This window comes from Galeopterus variegatus, unplaced genomic scaffold, assembly GCF_000696425.1.
Source record: "Galeopterus variegatus unplaced genomic scaffold, G_variegatus-3.0.2 Scaffold297, whole genome shotgun sequence".
Taxonomy (NCBI): Eukaryota; Metazoa; Chordata; class Mammalia; order Dermoptera; family Cynocephalidae; genus Galeopterus; species Galeopterus variegatus.
Genome location: NW_007726408.1, coordinates 222,754 through 241,404, shown reverse-complemented (window position 1 = coordinate 241,404; position 18,651 = coordinate 222,754). Strand labels below are relative to the sequence as shown.

Sequence of the window (18,651 nt, the reverse complement as noted above, 5' to 3'; positions counted from 1 at the left end):
ATCATTCTAAAGCCATTTACTTCTCCTAATTTATTTTAGCTTTGCCACCAAAATGGAGAAGTACATGGAAGGAAATATTAGGAAGTGGTATGTGACAGCTGAGGCTAAATACTTGGTTGGTAGTTAATAGATATGCTAAAAGTTATTAGTCTCTAGTGAAAACCCAGAATGGCCCTCTAAATATTGTTGATTGTTTTTCTCTTTTTAGTATGCTAAATAACAAATAGTAGTATGCCCTAATTTTTTCTTTTTTAAAGAATTCTTGCCTACATATGACGTCACTCATTTGTGCAATCTAAAAAAAAAAAAAAGTTGATATTATAGAGGCAGAGAGTAGAACAATGGTAAGTTGCCAGAGAATGGGGGTGGTGGGGGAGGGAAAACAGGGAGAGGCTGGCTCATGAGTACAAAATTATCATTAGATAGGAGAAATAAGTTCTGATGTTCTATTGCACAGTAGGGTGACTATGGTTAACAGTTAAGTTTTGTATATTACATAATAGCTAGAGGAGAGGCTTTTGAATGTTTTCACCACAAAGAAATGATAAAGGCATGCAGTGACTGATACATTAACTACCCTGACCTGATTATTATACAACATATATATGCATCAGAACATCAGATTGTACCCCATAAGTATGTGTAATTACAATGTGTATTATTTGTTACAATATGTATTAATTTTATAAATCAATTATAAAAAGAAAAAAAAGAGGAAAGAATTCTTGCCTACTGTCTGGAAGATCTTCAATCTTTATTTATTAAAAAAATCTTCAATTTTAATTCAGGCCGTGAGGAATTCTATAGTACTCATCCCCACTTTATGACCCAGCGAGCACTGTACCTGGCTGTCTATGACCTCAGCAAAGGACAAGCTGAGGTTGATGCCATGAAGCCTTGGCTCTTCAATATAAAGGTAAACACCGTCAGCAGATTCTGTTCTAATCATTTGAAAATAGAAAATAATTCTAATTAATTTTTTTGTGTGTAAGATAATTTATTTTAGGCAAATAGTTGCTTTAAACAGTCTCTTCAAATAGTTTTTCAAAGAAATGATAAATGTCTGAGGTGATGGATATGCTAATTACCTTAATTTGATTATTACACATTGTGTACATGTATTGAAACATCACACCATACCCCATAAATATATACAATTGGTATGCGTCAATTAAAAAAAATAAACCAATTAAAAAGGAGAAAGTTAGAAGCACTAAAATTTTGAGTTGGGAAATTTTCAGAGTAATTAAGTCATGACACAAAAGTAGTGTCTTCCATATGGAACACACTATCTGTGCCTGTAACCCTTTTATACTATAAAACTTGAAAACATGTGTGTTCAACTATTTTAAATCACATTATTTCTTAAATGAACTATCAACACATCTAATTTAAAATAAATTATGCTAAAGAAAAGCAATCTGCACCTGATCAGTTATGTCCTCGTTGGCAATTTAGTACGAGGTCCTTCAGTTTCTACCCTTTAAATGGTCCCAGGTTATTATGCTCTTATATTTGGCATCTCCTTTTTGTCATTTTTCTACTCTTTGCCTTGCTCTCATGCTGTCAGCTATTCCTTCATGTAATATAGCTTTTTAGAGTTGAGAGCAAAGTAAGAGTGCCTGCTCACTAAATGATGCTCCAGTGAGCTCTTCTATGAGTAAAGACCTTAAAAAGATTTGTGTCAGGACATTTTGGCATGTAACTTAGCTGCATACAAACTTGTTTTGTAATTTGGGTGATCTTTTGAAATTCTCTTTTCTTGGCTTTATTATAGCTAGCCAATGTGAGCAAATATTACAGTGGCAGTAATATTATTTTAGTGGCTTTTTTTCTTTCATGGTAGACTCCAAATTGAATGACCCTTTTTTCTTTTTTCTTTTTTTTTGGTGGCTGGCTAGTCTAGGGATCTGAACCCATGACCTTGGTGTTATAAGGCTGTGCTCTAACCATTTGAGCCAACTGGCCAGCCCCCACATTGAATGAATTTAAAATGAATTCAGGAGATTAAATTCACAGATAAGGAAGAGAAATAAACCATATTATGTCAACTAGATATAATTTGGGGATTTGTCACATGCTCATTTTATTTAGAAGCATGCATAGCAAATAACTCACTTTAAGGACTGCAAAATAAAAAGAAAAGTAAAACTACACCACTACTACTGTATGGTCCACCAGAACAATGGTAAGAATTAGATTAAGAAGGGGAATGGAAGTGACTTTTTAAAATTTCTTAAGGGTTACATTTTTTTCTTAGATTGAAAGGAGGAAAGACAGTTGTTATTTTCTTCTTTGGAGTCTTTTAGTGTCTTATTTCTACTCAAGTGAATTTCATAGAAAGAAAATATCCACAGAAACTAAGCAATCCCGATTTCAAAGCCAGCACAGGAGTGTTTCGTGTCTTTGCCTCCAGGCCCGTGCTTCCTCTTCCCCTGTGATTCTCGTCGGCACACATTTGGATATTTCTGATGAGAAGGCGCGCAAAGCCTGCGTAAGTAAAATCACCAAGGAGCTCTTGAATAAGCGAGGGTTCCCTGCAATACGAGATTACCACTTTGTGAATGCCACAGAGGAATCCGATGCTTTGGCGAAACTTCGGAAAACCATCGTAAATGAGAGCCTTAATTTCAAGGTAATCATGGTTTATGCCTACGTAGGCTGGTAGATAAATGTATTTGATTCATTCTCATGTTGTGCAGCTGCTTAGAGGTGCCAGGAGTCTTGAGAAGAGAGCAGCTATCTTAAAATCGTGAGCTTTAAAAAATAGGTATTAACGTTATTAAAGTATTTTCAATTATATAATTACTTATTTATACCATACCTCATTTCTAATTCATAGAAATGGGAATAAAAAATAGGGAATTCTCAGAAAAACTGGGAGAATGTTTCTAGGCCACTGAGAAAATGTTTCTGATGCTCTTTCTCTCCCAACATCTTATCATGGTGATTTAATCAAAAGGATAAAGGTGAATATCAGGGTCTTGGGATCATCTTTCTTCTATTATTGTTTGTTTCTCTATCTGCTCCTTTCTTTTGGATTTCCTATTTTATGCATATCTCGACCTTTTGTGCTGCTCCTTCATATCTCTTGTCACTGCGATTCCCATTCCAATTTTCCCCCCTCAATATTGTGAGACAGCTCTTTCATTTAGTCAAGACCACTGATTTGGTTTTCAGCAATGCCTAAGTAATTACTTAGTTCATACAAACTGGGTTTTTCATTTCAGGATTTAATGTTTTATATTTCCAAAGTTCTCTTCTAGTTAAGCCAAATGTTCATAAAACACAAATAAATCAGTTATCAGGGAGAACACTCTTTTTTAATACTTGCAGGAGAAAGAAATTTTCCCTGGGTTCTACAGGGAGCATGGTGTAAACTGTACTGAAAAACACCCTGGTAGTTCAATGTGACAAACACAATGGTGAATTTGATTTAGTCCCTGTTGGCTTAGCTCATTAGCACTAATGATCAAGATTGTGACTTATAACTAGAGTCCTGTTTGGCCTGGACAGTCCCAGCATAATTATGAATAGTGTCCCACTACATTTTCAAAAGCATTCCAGTTTGTACTATAAATTGTATGGTCACCCTGGTTATAACTCCATGGTGGTCAGTTAGCTTAGTTCTGTTTGATTTCCACAGATTATGCTTCTATTTAAAACCTAAAGAGCCAGTTAGAAATGTGTTGGTCTTTCTGGTACCCAGGGAGAATTTGTACTTTTGTATCTTTCAACACATTTCTTATGGTTACTAAAATGTTTTATGAGTGGTGGATTGATACTGGCATTTTATATAAGAAGAATGACATTATTTATTTGCAGATATTTCTACTGTCTTGTGGAGCATATTATCAGAGAGTGATATGAATTACACCAAATATACAAAATTTATTCATCCAATTAATCTCTTAATCCAGGTGTTTTTTTTCTGAGACTATATCCATACTTAACAAACTTTATTGTCACTTAGAATATTTTATTTCTTTGTCATTGCTATCAGAGCATATACCATATTTTTTAAAAGACTCATTGGAGGATGAGGATGAGTTTGTTTTGAATTTAGCTGAAGAAGAGTCAATTGATAAGGTGGTTGGTTCATGAAGCTGGATTAATAATACTGCTTTTGTCTGATAGCAAGATATCACTATCAATCAATAGCACCAGTTTTTCTCCAGCACTTATAAATGCACTTCAAAGATAATTCTGTACAAGGAAGTAAAACAGATGCTTTGAGAAATGGCAGTATTATTTAAAGAAAGGTATATATCGCTAATGGATGCACCAGTCTGCATGTAGGCTTGAAAACCCATTTGATTGCTTTCTAGAATAGTGACTCTTTCAGATGACCCAGGACCGGTAAGCCTGCCAGAACTTGAATATTCTTTTCTCCCTGAGGTGCTTCAACCTGTATTCAGACAACAGCATTTAACCTATTGAAGGTCATTTTTTTGCCCTCTCATTTGCTTTTCATCTTTTCCTTTTATCTTGTTTCTTCTCTAATCTTTCCCTGTCTTACCGTTAATTAACATGTGTATCTAAACATGCAGACTCTTTAGAATAAATTTTTTTATTACTTATTTATTTATTTATTTATTTATTTATTTATTTATTTATTTATTTATTTATTTATTTATTTATTTTTTGTGCTCAGCCTGTTGGTGACCTGTTAAACTGAAAGGACAGCAGGACAAAATGGAGTTCAGTGCCAACAATACTCCTTTCAATCTCATCCAGCGCATTAGCAGGGCAGGCATCCTTTGCTGGCCCTGTGATCCAGCCCTGTAAAATTCATCCCCTTTCTACCTGATTTGCTTCCTATAAACAACCCTTGTTTACTTCTAAATGTAGGTTTTTCTCCTTGAGTTAAAACATAGACTTCAATCTGAAGTTCTATTTCATATTAATTTATAAATGATGAAGAGAGGGAATATGAAAAGTGGAGGTTAGTGGAATTATATTTAATTTTCTGGAGCAAGAGCTACATGAAAACAATCTTTCAAATGAACCTTTGCAGGTAAATATGGAAGTAATGATTATGGCAGCTGTAAATCAGGCTCCTTAAAGTTCTGGTTACAAGTAGAAAAAGAGCAAGTTAAATTTTTGTGTGAGTGCTGAATAAAATCCAATTTCTATTTGTAATAAATTTAAGAATATAAGTAGAAATTCTAATAAGTATTATCAAGTAGAGAATGTAATCTCAGAAGCAGGGAGAGTTTGCCATCTGGTGGTTCTTGAAGGCATTTTCTTTACTATTAGAGCTGCATTTCTGCTTTAAATTATTTTCAAGAAAAAAATTGTTTGGGAAATAGTTTTATTATAGAACTACCATCTTAAGGCCACTATTTTTAAAATCTTACTTTATATATTACTCAATTAGTAGGCAGTGGTTAGATTCTAAGTGTAACACACCAATAATTATCCTCTTATGTCAGAGTCATTAGACGATTTCTTATTTTCCCAAGTTCAGGGTTCCACGAGAAAGCATAGCTTGTATGAGAAGGTTTTTATGTCTCCAGGTTTCACTGTTGATATATACGTTCCACTAATATATTGTAAATAGCAAGCACAAAATTTAGTGTTTTACCTTCGGGTGTGAATATTTTTACCTGGTAATAATGTCTAAGAACTCTGTAATACTTACTAATGTTTTTATGCTAACATGTCTCTTGAACATTAAGTTTAACGTCTTAGAAAACAGAAATCCTCTTTTTATGGTTAATGATTTATCTCAGTTGTTGCAGTGGAATTTCTGGATAGCTAAATAAATATTTTCATATTATTTTATTTGATAGTTCTTTCCAAAGTGGCTTCTGGGTCCACAATTTTCTTATTTTAATTTTATTTTCCTTATTTCTTACAGTTTAAATAGCTTTACATTACATTTTGATTTTATTTAAAAATATATTTTTCAGTAATATACCCGTTTCTGTAAAAACTGTTAGCATTGAATTTACAAACCACCTGACAAATGCATCAATAAGATAGATTTTTACAGCTTGTTATTTGTAATTTCATAGATCCGAGATCAGCCTGTTGTTGGGCAGCTGATTCCAGACTGCTATGTGGAGCTTGAGAAAATCATTTTATCAGAACGCAAAAATGTGCCAATTGAATTTCCTGTCATTGACCGGAAACAGTTATTGCAACTAGTGAAAGAGCATCAGCTTCAATTAGATGAAAATGAGCTCCCTCATGCGGTTCACTTCCTAAATGAATCAGGTTTGTGTGTTTTTTTGTTTTACATATTTTTTTTAAAGCTTGGCTGTCATAATTTGTAAAAATTTATAAAAGAAATAGCATTTGCATTCAAAATTTAAGAGAATATACGCAAAATTCTTTAATAGGCCACTGCTTTTTTCTTTCTGGAAGATCATTATGTGCATGGATGTTGAATCATATATCATGAAATTTAGCAATCATCTGAGTGTAAGGTAGAGGAAAGAGTCCCTGAGCAGGAGTTAAAGCATGTGGGTTCTAGAGCTTGGCTTTACCGTTCAGGAGATACGGAGCTTTGAACACAGCCATATCCTTTCATAGCATCAGATGAATTTGGTGCATGTGAAGGGTACTTTTGCACTGTAAAGGAGAATTATTAATCAGATGGTTTAACTGGGGCACTTAGAGATTCGCTGTTGGTGTGAGATGATGCAGTTGCTGCATGGCAGATTGTGGTCTGTTGGGTCACACATCCATCTTACTGATGAAGACTCTCAGACCCACTTCAGTGCTAGCTGTGTACTTGAGCAGCATGACCTTGCTAGAAACTTGTGAGTTGATTGGTAGTACTAGAGTTAGTGGCTGGGAAACTGCTTTCGATTTCTAGATTCTGTTGTATGAAAAATATCTTCACTTGGATTATAATCTGTTCCTTTTTCCTAACATTCTTAAATCAGATATTCTGAGAAATGCTGTTTCTTACCTGTATTTGAAAATAAGATGTGTCTTTGTTGTGTGTATTTCAAAAGCCAAAAAGAAAATCACGAGTTTTTATTTATTTGTAAATGTATGCCATGCAGTGCATGTCAGTGTCTCAGATATGCTTATATGTGATCATTTATATAGTTCAAAAATATTTCTTTATAATATTGAGACTTTAGAGCTTGGGAATTGAGATACACAGGTTCTAGTTCCAGCTCTGCCACTAATTATGCTGAAGTTTCCTCATTTGTAAAATGAGGAGGTTGGACTAGATACTCTCTAAAGCCCCTAGATATTTGTATGTTCTAGATCCCATGTTTCACTATTTGATGAATTTTTACTGCAGGAGTCCTTCTTCATTTTCAAGACCCAGCACTACAATTGAGTGACTTATATTTCGTGGAACCCAAGTGGCTTTGCAAAGTCATGGCACAGGTTGGTGTCATATTTTGGTGGCATAAGAGTTATGATTGACACCTAGAGCATTGAGCATTTTAGAGTTTGTATTCAGTTAAGGCAGAAACTGTTCTAAATACAGTAAATTATAGAGCACTTGACATAGAAAACTACTTGAAGAGCTTCATGGATAAAGTGAAGATATCCTAAGAGTTCACCTTCCTGTCTTTGCGTTCAAATCAGAGACAGATGTTTATAACACTCTGTTCCATGCTGCTTTTCTAGTTCCTGATACCTTTGGTTTGTTATTGACTTGATCAGTGGAATCCAGTCTTTGTAAAAATCTTCAGGGTAAACACATGTGAGAAAATTGGGTTCATGAGCCTGTGAAACCTTTATCTATGTAACATGAAGAAGTTTTGACTCTTAAGTGGAATGATCTGAGCTCTGAATGCTTACAGTCTTGAAAACTTTGGATGGTGTTGGTTACGGCTATCTTTTCTCCATTTATATTTCATGTGAAAAACGAAAAAAAAATGGTTTCTTCTCTCAGTGGTAATCCATTACCAATGAGTTGATATTAATTAGGTGTAATAATAAATCTCTATAGGTTTGCCATAGGAAACGATTAGAGTAAAACACATTAGCTCAGGGTTTCTCAGTCTCAGCAGTGTTGACATTTTGGGCCAGAAAATTATTTGTTGCACATTATAGGATGATTGTTTCATCTTTGGATTCAATTTTCTAGATGCTGTTAGTACCCTCCTAGCTATAACTAGCAAAAATGTGTCCAGATACTTCCAAATATTGCCCCAGCTACGAACCATTGCATCTAGCTTAATCATGAACTGAGATGAGCTCAGGGAGGACGTCTCCAGCTTGTGTATTCATTGGCAACTATTTTGTTAATGACAATAATTTATAGTTTTGCATGTGGCTCTCTAAATCCCTTAAATGATTATATCTTTTTATATTAGAAATATCTCTTCCAATTAAACCATAATAGTAATTAAATTCCCTCAGATAATCTTGAATAATACTTCCAAATTCCATCTAAGGAAAACAAGGAAGATATTTTGAAGATGGAATTCAGTTGAGGTTAAGTCCTATACCATGGAAATTGAGAGCATATTGAAACATTATAGTAATTGGCAATTAATTGTAATGTGTCAGTTGTTCCTATTTTGGTAGATATTTTTAAATTAGATATTCACCCTTCTACACAAATGCCATGGAAAGTGTGGTTTTACTCATCTATTAAATGATAATGGAACCAGTAGAGCAGTGTGGTTGAGAGCACATGGTCTAGAGTCAGCTTGACCTGTGTGTGAATCTCTTCTAAATACTTATCAGGTTTGTGACATTTCTTAATGTTTTAAGCCTTTGTTTTATCTCTTATATGGCCTTCCAGGTTCAATGCAAGTGAGCGATAAATGTTAACTAATTTTATATTTGACCTACTGTATTTGGTAATTCAAGGCACGTTCTTTTAGGATATGAAAGAAAATCTCCAAAGGTGTAAAGACGCATTCATGTAGTTTTGAAAAGGGTGTCAGGTATGGGGCCAATTAAAAAAATATGTGTAGTAGATGCATCCTGTACAGCAAAGAGACTTTAAAATATACCCTGCAGATTTTGTAGTCCTTGGCACACTATAGCTATCAGAAAGTGACCAAACTCTACATAGTCAAGAAAAGGCTAAAGTTGCCCCCAAAAGTTATTTCCCTGTGACTCTGGAATATTTGAAGTTGCACATGTGTGGGAAATACTAGGGTGGGCATATATTATACAGTAGAATAAGGAAGAGGTTTGCATCAGAATCACCCTTTTTAAAACAAAAGCAGATTTCCACTATGACTGTACTAAAATTCCTGAAGATTCTGTGGAATAATTAAGTGGAAACTTCTTGAGAATTCTTCTCATTAGCATAGTTATAATATAAACTTGTTAATTTAAGAAAAATTAAGTCAATAATTTGAAAGGGTCAATGTTATTTTGAAAGACATTTAAAATGTGAGTAAAATAAAAATTTAAATTTCTTATTAACTTAAAAAATAAATACCATCATTTTTACTTATGCTTATTAATTAAAATATGATTCATTTTTTACTATAATAAATATGTCATTTTTAAAGGGATCGAAAGCTATAAGTAATCAGGTGAAAACAAAAGTGAATTGTCTGACACCCATAAACAAAAATAAATAAGGGTATTCATCCTTAAGAATGATTAAGAGAAAGGCAGGAATAATTTCATGGTGCAAAAGCCCTAATGAGCCCACCCACTCTCTATGTGCCCTGTTAGGTCACTAATTAAAGAAAGTTCCGTCAAGGGAGGGAGAAGTTTACAAAACTCATTTAACTGTGACAAAAGACATATGAAAGGGACTTATTTAATTAATCAGGTGGAACATTAAAAAGCTTTCATGACTATTTAATCTTGATAAAAACACGTGCGAGAATTACAAAGGAATTTGGAAAATTCTCTTTCCTTGAATAAGAGTATAAGTTAGCCATCCTAGTTACTAGGTTGAAGGAATATTAGGAAGTCTTATAAAGGTGAAAAAATTAAGATCACGTTTTAGATTTTATTGCAATGTAACAAGCCACTCCCAAGTGTGGATGCTTAAAACACCAACAATTTATTATTTTGCATTAATCTGTGGGTTGAATGGGCTCAGCTGTGTGGTTCTTCTTCACATGGTATTGGCAAGGGTCATTCACTTGGCTTGATTCATTGAGCCAGGCTGGAAAGTCCGAGAAAGCTACACTCACATTTTGGTGTATTGGTGCTCCTCCAAGTGGCCTCTCACATGGCTAACTTGGTTTTTCTCATGGCATGATGATCACAGAGTAATTGGTCATCTTACATAGTAGCTGGATACCAAGAGAAATGGAACAGAAGTTTCCAGTCTTCTTAAAGGTTAGGCCTAGAACTGACAAAATATCAGTTCTCCCATCAGAGCAACCACAGGCCAGCTCCAACTCAAAGGAAGGGGAAATGAATTCCATTTTTTGATGGATTAAGGACCACACAAGTATAAGAAAAGAATTGATGGTGTCCATGTTCAGAAACTATATACAACAAATAGTGGTAGAATACTATAGATCTGCTAGAAAAATTAAGCACATACTCTCTCTTAAATGAATTTGTCTAGTTAAAATAAACTAGGATAAGTAGATAATAATGGCTAACAGATGAGGACTTATGATATGCTTTTCAAAGATTATCTCATTTAATTATCACAGAAACCCTTTTTAAATGGTACTATACTAGCCCATATGTTGAAGTTGAAGATATTGATGGACAGAGATATTAAATAATTTATCCAAAGGTACACATTCAGGAAGAAGTAGTATTAGGATTTCAAACCAAGTAGTTTGACCCCAGTGCCTAAAAACCTAACCTTAGGATAAAATGCTCCAAATCACATTTTCTCAGAATTCACTCAGTTGACGATATTTATTCAACACCTACCATGTTCCAGATATTGTCTGCTGCTGGGATTATAGTAGTGGACAAAGCAAAGTTTTTGTGCTCATGAGGCTGACATTCAATTGAAAGAAAATAAATAATAAATAAGGCATGTGGTACAGTGTGTTGCAAAGAAAATTGGAAGTATGGTTGTAGATAGAGAGTGAATTGTAGCAAAGATCTTAGCACTTAAAAAGCACTAAAACAGCAAACAATTCTCTTCACCACCTAAATTGTAAGGGCAATCTGGAAGTGCTATAAAGTACACAAAATAGGAGAAGTCCTAAACTACAGTTTTTATTCTTCAGTGACCCATTGTACATTGTCGTTAAACCAATATGCTCAATCGATTGTGCACATATTGATTCAATAAACATTATACACACAAAATAGAAATATAGAGATGGGCAAAACAAGTCCTTGGGTCTAAGGATTATACAATCCAGTATTTCACTCAACTTCCTGATAACATAAATAACATAAATAATGTTTGCTTTTATTTAAATATGCTTTAAATTTTATAGATCTACTAAAGAAAATTAAGCACAAATTAAAACTAATTAGGTTAAGTAAAATAAATTGGAATATGTAGATAATTATGGCTAATATATGAAGGCTTACTGTGTGCTAAAAATTGTCATGTGTACTTTGCATGCATTACATGTGTTATCTTATTTTGTTCTCACAGCAATCTTAGAGACAGTCACTTTTATTATGTAGTTTTACAGAGAAGGAAACTGTGTCTTAAAGAAATCAAGTACCTTTCCCAGGGTCATTCAGCTAGTGACAGAGCTGGATTTGAATCTGGGTTCTTCTGACTTTGATTCTTAAATCAAAGCTCAAAGTATGGTCTCTGTGTTAGAATCATTTGGGTTGCTAGTTAAAAAAGCCTTGCTGCAAACCTATTGACCCAGACTCTGTGAGTAGAATCCAGCAAAATATAACAGTTATTTTGAGAAAATCTAAATTGTACCATACTGCCTCTCTTCCCATTGATAGAAATCCTTTCTTATGTAAAGTAGTATTTCTATTGCAAACTGGTAGTGATAACAATCTGGAAGATATTTTCCCTAGGAATATATTATTAATGAGACTATAAGAGAGATGTGGGATACTGGATTGATCTCTTAACTGGAGCTAGGTAAATCTTGAGGTTCATTGATTTCAGAGAATCTCAATAATTTCTATTCTGAATCCACTCCCTTAATTTAACAAATTTTGGAAGGAAGTGGATGCTGCAGGGTCTTCTAGGCTACATGGCTACTAGAGAAACTAGGTCCTGTGTTGTAATTGACAATGTTACAATTGTTCTGATCTCTTTCACTGAGCAAAGAGACATGAAATGCTTTAAATTTGAAATATTTCAGAAAATGAATTCTAGTGAGATTATGTGTGAGTTTAAATCTTTCAGATTTTGACAGTGAAAGTGGAAGGCTGTCTGAAACATCCTAAGGGAATTATTTCACGTAGAGATGTGGAAAAATTTCTTTCAAAGAAAAGGAGATTTCCAAAGAACTACATGTCACAGTACTTTAAACTCCTAGAAAAATTCCAGATTGCCTTGCCAATAGGAGAAGAATATTTACTAGTTCCAAGCAGGTAAGCCACCCTTAAAAATTTAATTAACCCATGGAATTTCACCATGTATTATATTGTTTTAATTGTCAAAGTAACTTTGGTCTATAATAGATGTGTTAAATATACATATATTTTTTGCTTACTTGTGTAAAATTTCTGTTGAAGTATAGCATTTACTTTTAGTAAAAACACTGCATATGACATTTTAAAGATATAGTAGATGACTTATTTTATGTGTATAATTACTATTTGGCTTACCAGTGCTTAAATTATATGAGAAATGTACGTAGTAGAGATTACTTTGTGTGTGTATCCTTGGGGTACTGAGAGAGTTATTATATTAGGCAAGTTCTGGGGAGACAATGAGTTTTCAATAGAGTTTTAAAAGAATTTATAGCAACACGATGGCACCCTAAATTCTAGCCCTCTATTACAGAAACTTTTCTTATTGCTTTATAAGCAACTAGGAAATGTTATAAAGTAATATGAAGTTGAAAAGTGCAAATTACATTGATCTATGGATGGCAGCCAATTCTAAACATAAACACTTTTTTTCTAGAACATGTATTTTTTTCAAGTTTTATATAATCTTAATATTTGTCTATCATAACTAGTTGTAATCATTTATTAGTGCACATAGGATTACTGAAACAATTTTATGCTTCTCCTATGTCTGAGCATGCATTTAAATTGATTAAATGACCATTGAATTTTTGATGTAGGCAGAGCATGTAGAAAAAGAATATTACAAAAAAAGTGCAATTTCTCGGAATAGTTCTCTTCACCTATTTCAAGCAGTAAAGCACTTTGGTCGACATGGTTGGGTATTTTATGAAGGTGTATAATGATCCTGTACTTTTCCCTTTAGTTTGTCTGACCACAGGCCTGTGATAGAGCTTCCCCATTGTGAGAATTCTGAAATTATCATTCGACTATACGAAATGCCTTATTTTCCAATGGGATTTTGGTCAAGATTAATCAATCGATTACTTGAAATTTCACCTTACATGCTTTCAGGAAGAGGTATGTATTTAATGAAGACAATCTTTAGAGAAATTTGGGAGAAAGTATATTAAAAATAGTGTGTAATCTTTCTAGAGTTTACTTGTTTGGAAGGCAGCTGAAAATCAGAAAATAAGCTCAAAAAATAAGTTTAATATTGATTTCAGAGTGGCCAATATAAAGGCACATTAGCACATATAAACTCACGCAGTTTGTCAGGAAGACAATTCTTCAGGTCTTCACTCAGAACTCATTTGTTCTTATTTTAGACACATTTCCAACAACTATAATTATCTTGCTTTCCAAGAGACAGCAAAGTGGAGGCAATAATTTTAAAAGGTGAGATTACTAGGAGTCATTGGTTTAAAAGCAGACACGTGCACACACATGTGCACACACAAACAACAAAAAAGACAAAAAAAAAATGACCACTGTATAGTCAGAGAGTTTTACTCAACAAGTATAATAGATTCTGACCATTCAGTGTAGGGACTGGAATATATCTATTCTGCTGTACAATCCCTGAGAGATTAACAAAAAAGACCAAAATTCGTGCTGATAATATTAGCTCTTTCTTCTAGAATAAAGAGACTTCTTAGTGCCCCAAAGGGAAAATATCATTTTCAGGGCGGTGGGGGGGCATTAAAAGTCAGCTTTATGCAGGTATTTCTGGTTTCTGAAAGAAACCTTTTCTTGCTTGGAATTAAACAGTATATAGGTAGTTACATTGCATGAAAAAGTTCAGGAAGTTTGGGTTGTAGCATGACCATCCACTTCTTTTTAAAAATTATGAGAATTTACGACTCTTTTCCTTCTCCTATTAAGCATGCAAAACTGCTTAACAGCATGAACCCAAAATGTATCTTAGGTAATCTATAGGGCATTTAACTTATTTTATTGCAAAATTAAAGATAAAATATTTAATATAATATTTAATAGATATAATAGAAGACTCATAAGAACCCAATAACTTCTTTCAAAACAAATGTATCTATATTACTGTCACTTGTGTTGCCTGCAGTATTTTTTCCCTTTAATTTATAAAGTAGTTAATAATTAGTGGCTACATTCGGATCCATTTAAACTTCTTTCAGAACGAGCACTTCGCCCAAACAGAACGTATTGGCGACAAGGCATCTACTTAAATTGGTCTCCTGAAGCTTACTGTTTGGTTGGATCTGAAGTCCTGGACAATCACCCAGAGAGTTTCTTAAAAATTACAGTTCCTTCTTGTAGAAAAGGTAAGGAAATCAATTCGAACATTTGAATTGCACCACTAAAGGAATCTAAATTTTTAAAACACTTTACCATTTATCTTTTCTAGCTTTGGTTTAGAGAGAGTTGATGAGCTCTTTTTTGAATTCTGTAGGCTGTATTCTTCTGGGCCAAGTTGTGGACCACATTGATTCTCTCATGGAAGAATGGTTTCCTGGGCTGCTGGAGATTGATATTTGTGGAGAAGGAGAAACTCTGTTGAAGAAATGGGCATTATATAGTTTTAATGATGGTGAAGAGCACCAAAAAATTTTACTTGATGACTTGATGAAGAAAGCAGAAGAAGGTGTGTTTTGATACAACTTACAAAAATTTTTTAAAAGTAATCCCTTGATATGTGTGAAGTGACTTTTATGATAAATGTAAAAATCATTCCTACCCATAAGACATTAGTTAACAGATACTCTATTTACTTGGAGTGACTGTTCAGAAAAATAGATTATATTTATTAGCAATAAGATTTTGGGTTCTACAGTCAGAAAGTGTTGATTTGAGGGTTTGAATACTGGCTCATTGAGCAACATAACCTCATCTTTGAAATGGGAATACTAACCAAACCTATCTCATAGGATTGTACTGAGGATTAAAATAGACAATATGTGGAAATAACTTACCAATAAGTCTGCCATATGATAACTGTTTCATGAATGTGGCAAAAGTGGAGAATAGATACCTTCCTAGTCAGAAGTCAGCTAGCCTAAGGCAGTTCTGAATTTTATTTAATAGACATGCCCAAGAATGAGTTTTTAAAATTCTAAAAGATTATGTTAAGTGAACATTTACAATTTTCTCAGAATTTCTAGAGAAATCTAAAATTGGTAAGAAACCCTAAGAGAGTGATTAGACATAGAAAATATGTATTTTTTTCAAGTCAAAAACACAAATTTATGTATATCCCTAAATGTTCTTCTAAAAAAATCGTTTATGTACTTCTCAGGAGACCTTCTAGTAAATCCAGATGAACCAAGGCTCACCATTCCGATATCTCAGATTGCACCTGACTTGATCTTGGCTGACCTCCCTAGAAATATTATGTTGAATAATGATGAGTTGGAATTCGAGCAGTCTCCCGAGTTTCTCTTAGGTAACTATTTTTGTTAGTTTGAGGATAAAAGTTGAGATGCAATTTTCTCCTTATAATGTAGAAAATATGTAAATATCATAATTATACCTTCATAGATTTTTAGTATCTTCATATATTTGTTACAGTGTTTTTCATTTGGAATGATAAAACGTAACATCATCTTACAGATCTGGAATTTGATTTGCACGTGCTCATGTAGACTAGGATCAAGATGAGGATGGGACTATCACGGAAGCACAAACATTTATAAAATATGTCCTTGCGTTTGCCTTAATATCCAGGGGTAAGGGAGGCCGATGAGGAGGGTTTCAGTCAAGTGAAGCAGTCATTTCTCAGTCTCAAAAAGGTAGAATAAGTAAAGGAAGAACACCTCTGTGTAGTCATAGCAGCAGTTTTATTACTTGGTATGACATGACAATGCTGAATTCTCATAAAAATATTCAGAAAATCTTGGGGATTAAAAAATCAGAAGTGCTAAATTGGTGTCATATTCAAGTTCTTTTTTTTTCCTTTTGTTATGTGGATCAGTTTACATTTATTGGCTGGTACCATGAATTTATTTGTTCAGTGATTTTCCACAGGGTATGATGGAAATTGCTGAATTCACGTAGCATCTCTCAGTGTTCACTGAAAGAAGGTGAAGCCATGGTGACCATGTTCCAGTATTCTCATTTCTGTTTTACTTCCTGGGCCTATTCTCTCACTACATGGGTTTTGAGTCCTAAAATATGTTTTTTAAGAATGTTTCATAAACTTAAGAAATTCAAAATATTTACAAATTGTAACTACGTTTGGAAAGAAATGCATATGATATGTCATACCGTATCATTCTGTAGAATACTTCTGTGACTTCCCATCTCAGAATAAAAGCTAATGTCTTTATAGTGCTTATGATGCCCTGATCTATTTGCTCTCTGGTTACCTCTTTTTTAAAAGTACATATTCTTAAAATTTACTTTTTTAATTGACAAGTGAAAATTGTATATGTTTATGTATAACTTGATTTTTTAATATATCTATACTTAGTGGAATGGCAAAATGAAGCTATTTAACAAATGCATTATGTCACATACTTATTTTTTCATGGTGAGAACACTTAAACCTACATTCCTAGCAATTTTCAAGTATAAAATATATTATTATTAACTGTGAGTTCACATACTCAAGTTCTAAACATTCTTGGGAGTCATTGGGAAGACTATGAAAAGCATTGGATTGATTTAATATAAAGTATTCAAAGACAATTCTGACTTTCCTTTGTGTAGTATTTGTTGTTGTTGTGTGTATACATTTAATTTAAATTACCATAGAGAGAACAGCTAAAATCTGTCTATCAGGACATAATATTATTAGCAAAATAACGTCCAAAATTTGGGACATGACATATAAAGCTAAATAAACTTCTTTATACCTTTATTCTTCACATTGACTGGGAATTTTAGAATGAGTTCAAATTCTTTTGAACTCAGGAAGTGAATATATTCTCAGGAAGTGAATATATTCCCAGGAAGTGAATATATTAGTAATAGTGGGATATCACAAAATTCTGAATTATCAATGCTGAATCCTACATCTTAACCAACCCAAATTTCAATAGTGATTCGAAAGATGCAGGCAAGTACCAGATGAAGTGTATCCATTCTCTGTAGGGGTCCCAAGACTCCAGTGACAACTCCTCAAAATATTCCATTTTCCTGCGTTAAGAGGTGTTTCACATTAATGGACAAGTTTTGTGCAATGTATGTAGAAATTTTGTTCACTAAGGATGTTTTGAAGCACATGTGTTTTATATTTCTTTAATTACACAGCTAGGAAAATGTTTAGGTGACTACTTTCCTTTCTTTAGCCCCATGTCCCATAAACCCATAAATTTCATGTTTATTTACAGAAAGCAATCTAGATCAGGGTTTCTCAACATTTACACTATTGCCATTTTGGACTACATAATTCTTTGTTATTGGGGCCTTTCCTGTGCATTGTATGGTGTTTAGCAGCACCCCTGGCCCCTACTCACTAGATGCCAGTAGTACCTCATCCCACCCCCCAAGGTGTGACAATCATAGATGTCTTAGGACCTGGGGTTGAGTACCATTGATCTAAACAAATTGGGTATATCCTTTTAAAACATTTTACAGTTAGAGACTCCCAGTATCTTTATGCTGGAGTGATCTGCAGAAGCTCACTCATCCGCCCCTCCACCTACCCCTGCCAGGTTTTCTTGTAGAGCAGAAGTGAATTCAGGCTTTTTGTTAACTCTTTCCTTTCCAGATAGCAATTATTATTATGCAGCGACTAAGACACACCTTAAATGATGTGAATAGATTTGTTTTGTGAATATATTTTTAAGTATAGATGTGTGGTGTTTTATTTATGCATCTGAGGAGCTGTGCAGTGCATTTCTTCTTTGAGGGAGTATTTTTCTGGAGAACCATGATAGGCAGGTACTGTGGTGTGATTTGATGGGTTTGGGAAGGTTTTCTTGCTTTCGGTAATAAAAGTATTAACAATATTAACATTATATAATATTAATAATAATGAGGTTTTCTTCCTATCTAGGTGACACAAATACACAGTAATAGTCCTTAACCTTATTTTTGTTTCTAGTCACATGAAAGATGCGGCTCATGAAAGATATGGTATTAATACAACAGTGATTTTCAAATAGGAGAGGGCATTAAAAAATTAGAAATCTCTACTCCTACTTGAAGTTTTGACATCTCTCCATAGGATGTGTTTCTTCTCTCTGCCTCATTACAATTTTTTGCTGTTGTTGGTAACCGTCCAGCTTGAGGAGAACCACAACAGGATGCATTTATTAGATAAGATTCCATTGCTCCTAAGTATTTCTTCCTTTCCAGTACACTTGCTTCCTTTCTCTTTTCCTTCTCCTGTTTATCCATTCTGTGTCTGGTTTTAGTACT

At 33.8% G+C, this 18,651-nt stretch overlaps 1 protein-coding gene across 1 annotated transcript in view; it reads left to right on the top strand.

Moving 5' to 3' along the window:
* The window catches only part of LRRK2 (leucine-rich repeat kinase 2), a 136,051-nt gene that overhangs the window by 77,774 nt on the left and 39,626 nt on the right, over positions 1–18,651 (top strand). Inside the window, exons 30-38 of the mRNA XM_008567142.1 lie at positions 789–916; positions 2,417–2,635; positions 6,021–6,222; positions 7,268–7,356; positions 12,203–12,390; positions 13,238–13,392; positions 14,466–14,612; positions 14,741–14,932; positions 15,584–15,730. Coding sequence (XP_008565364.1) covers positions 789–916; positions 2,417–2,635; positions 6,021–6,222; positions 7,268–7,356; positions 12,203–12,390; positions 13,238–13,392; positions 14,466–14,612; positions 14,741–14,932; positions 15,584–15,730 — 1,467 coding nt within the window. The remainder of the gene's footprint in view (positions 1–788; positions 917–2,416; positions 2,636–6,020; positions 6,223–7,267; positions 7,357–12,202; positions 12,391–13,237; positions 13,393–14,465; positions 14,613–14,740; positions 14,933–15,583; positions 15,731–18,651) is intronic.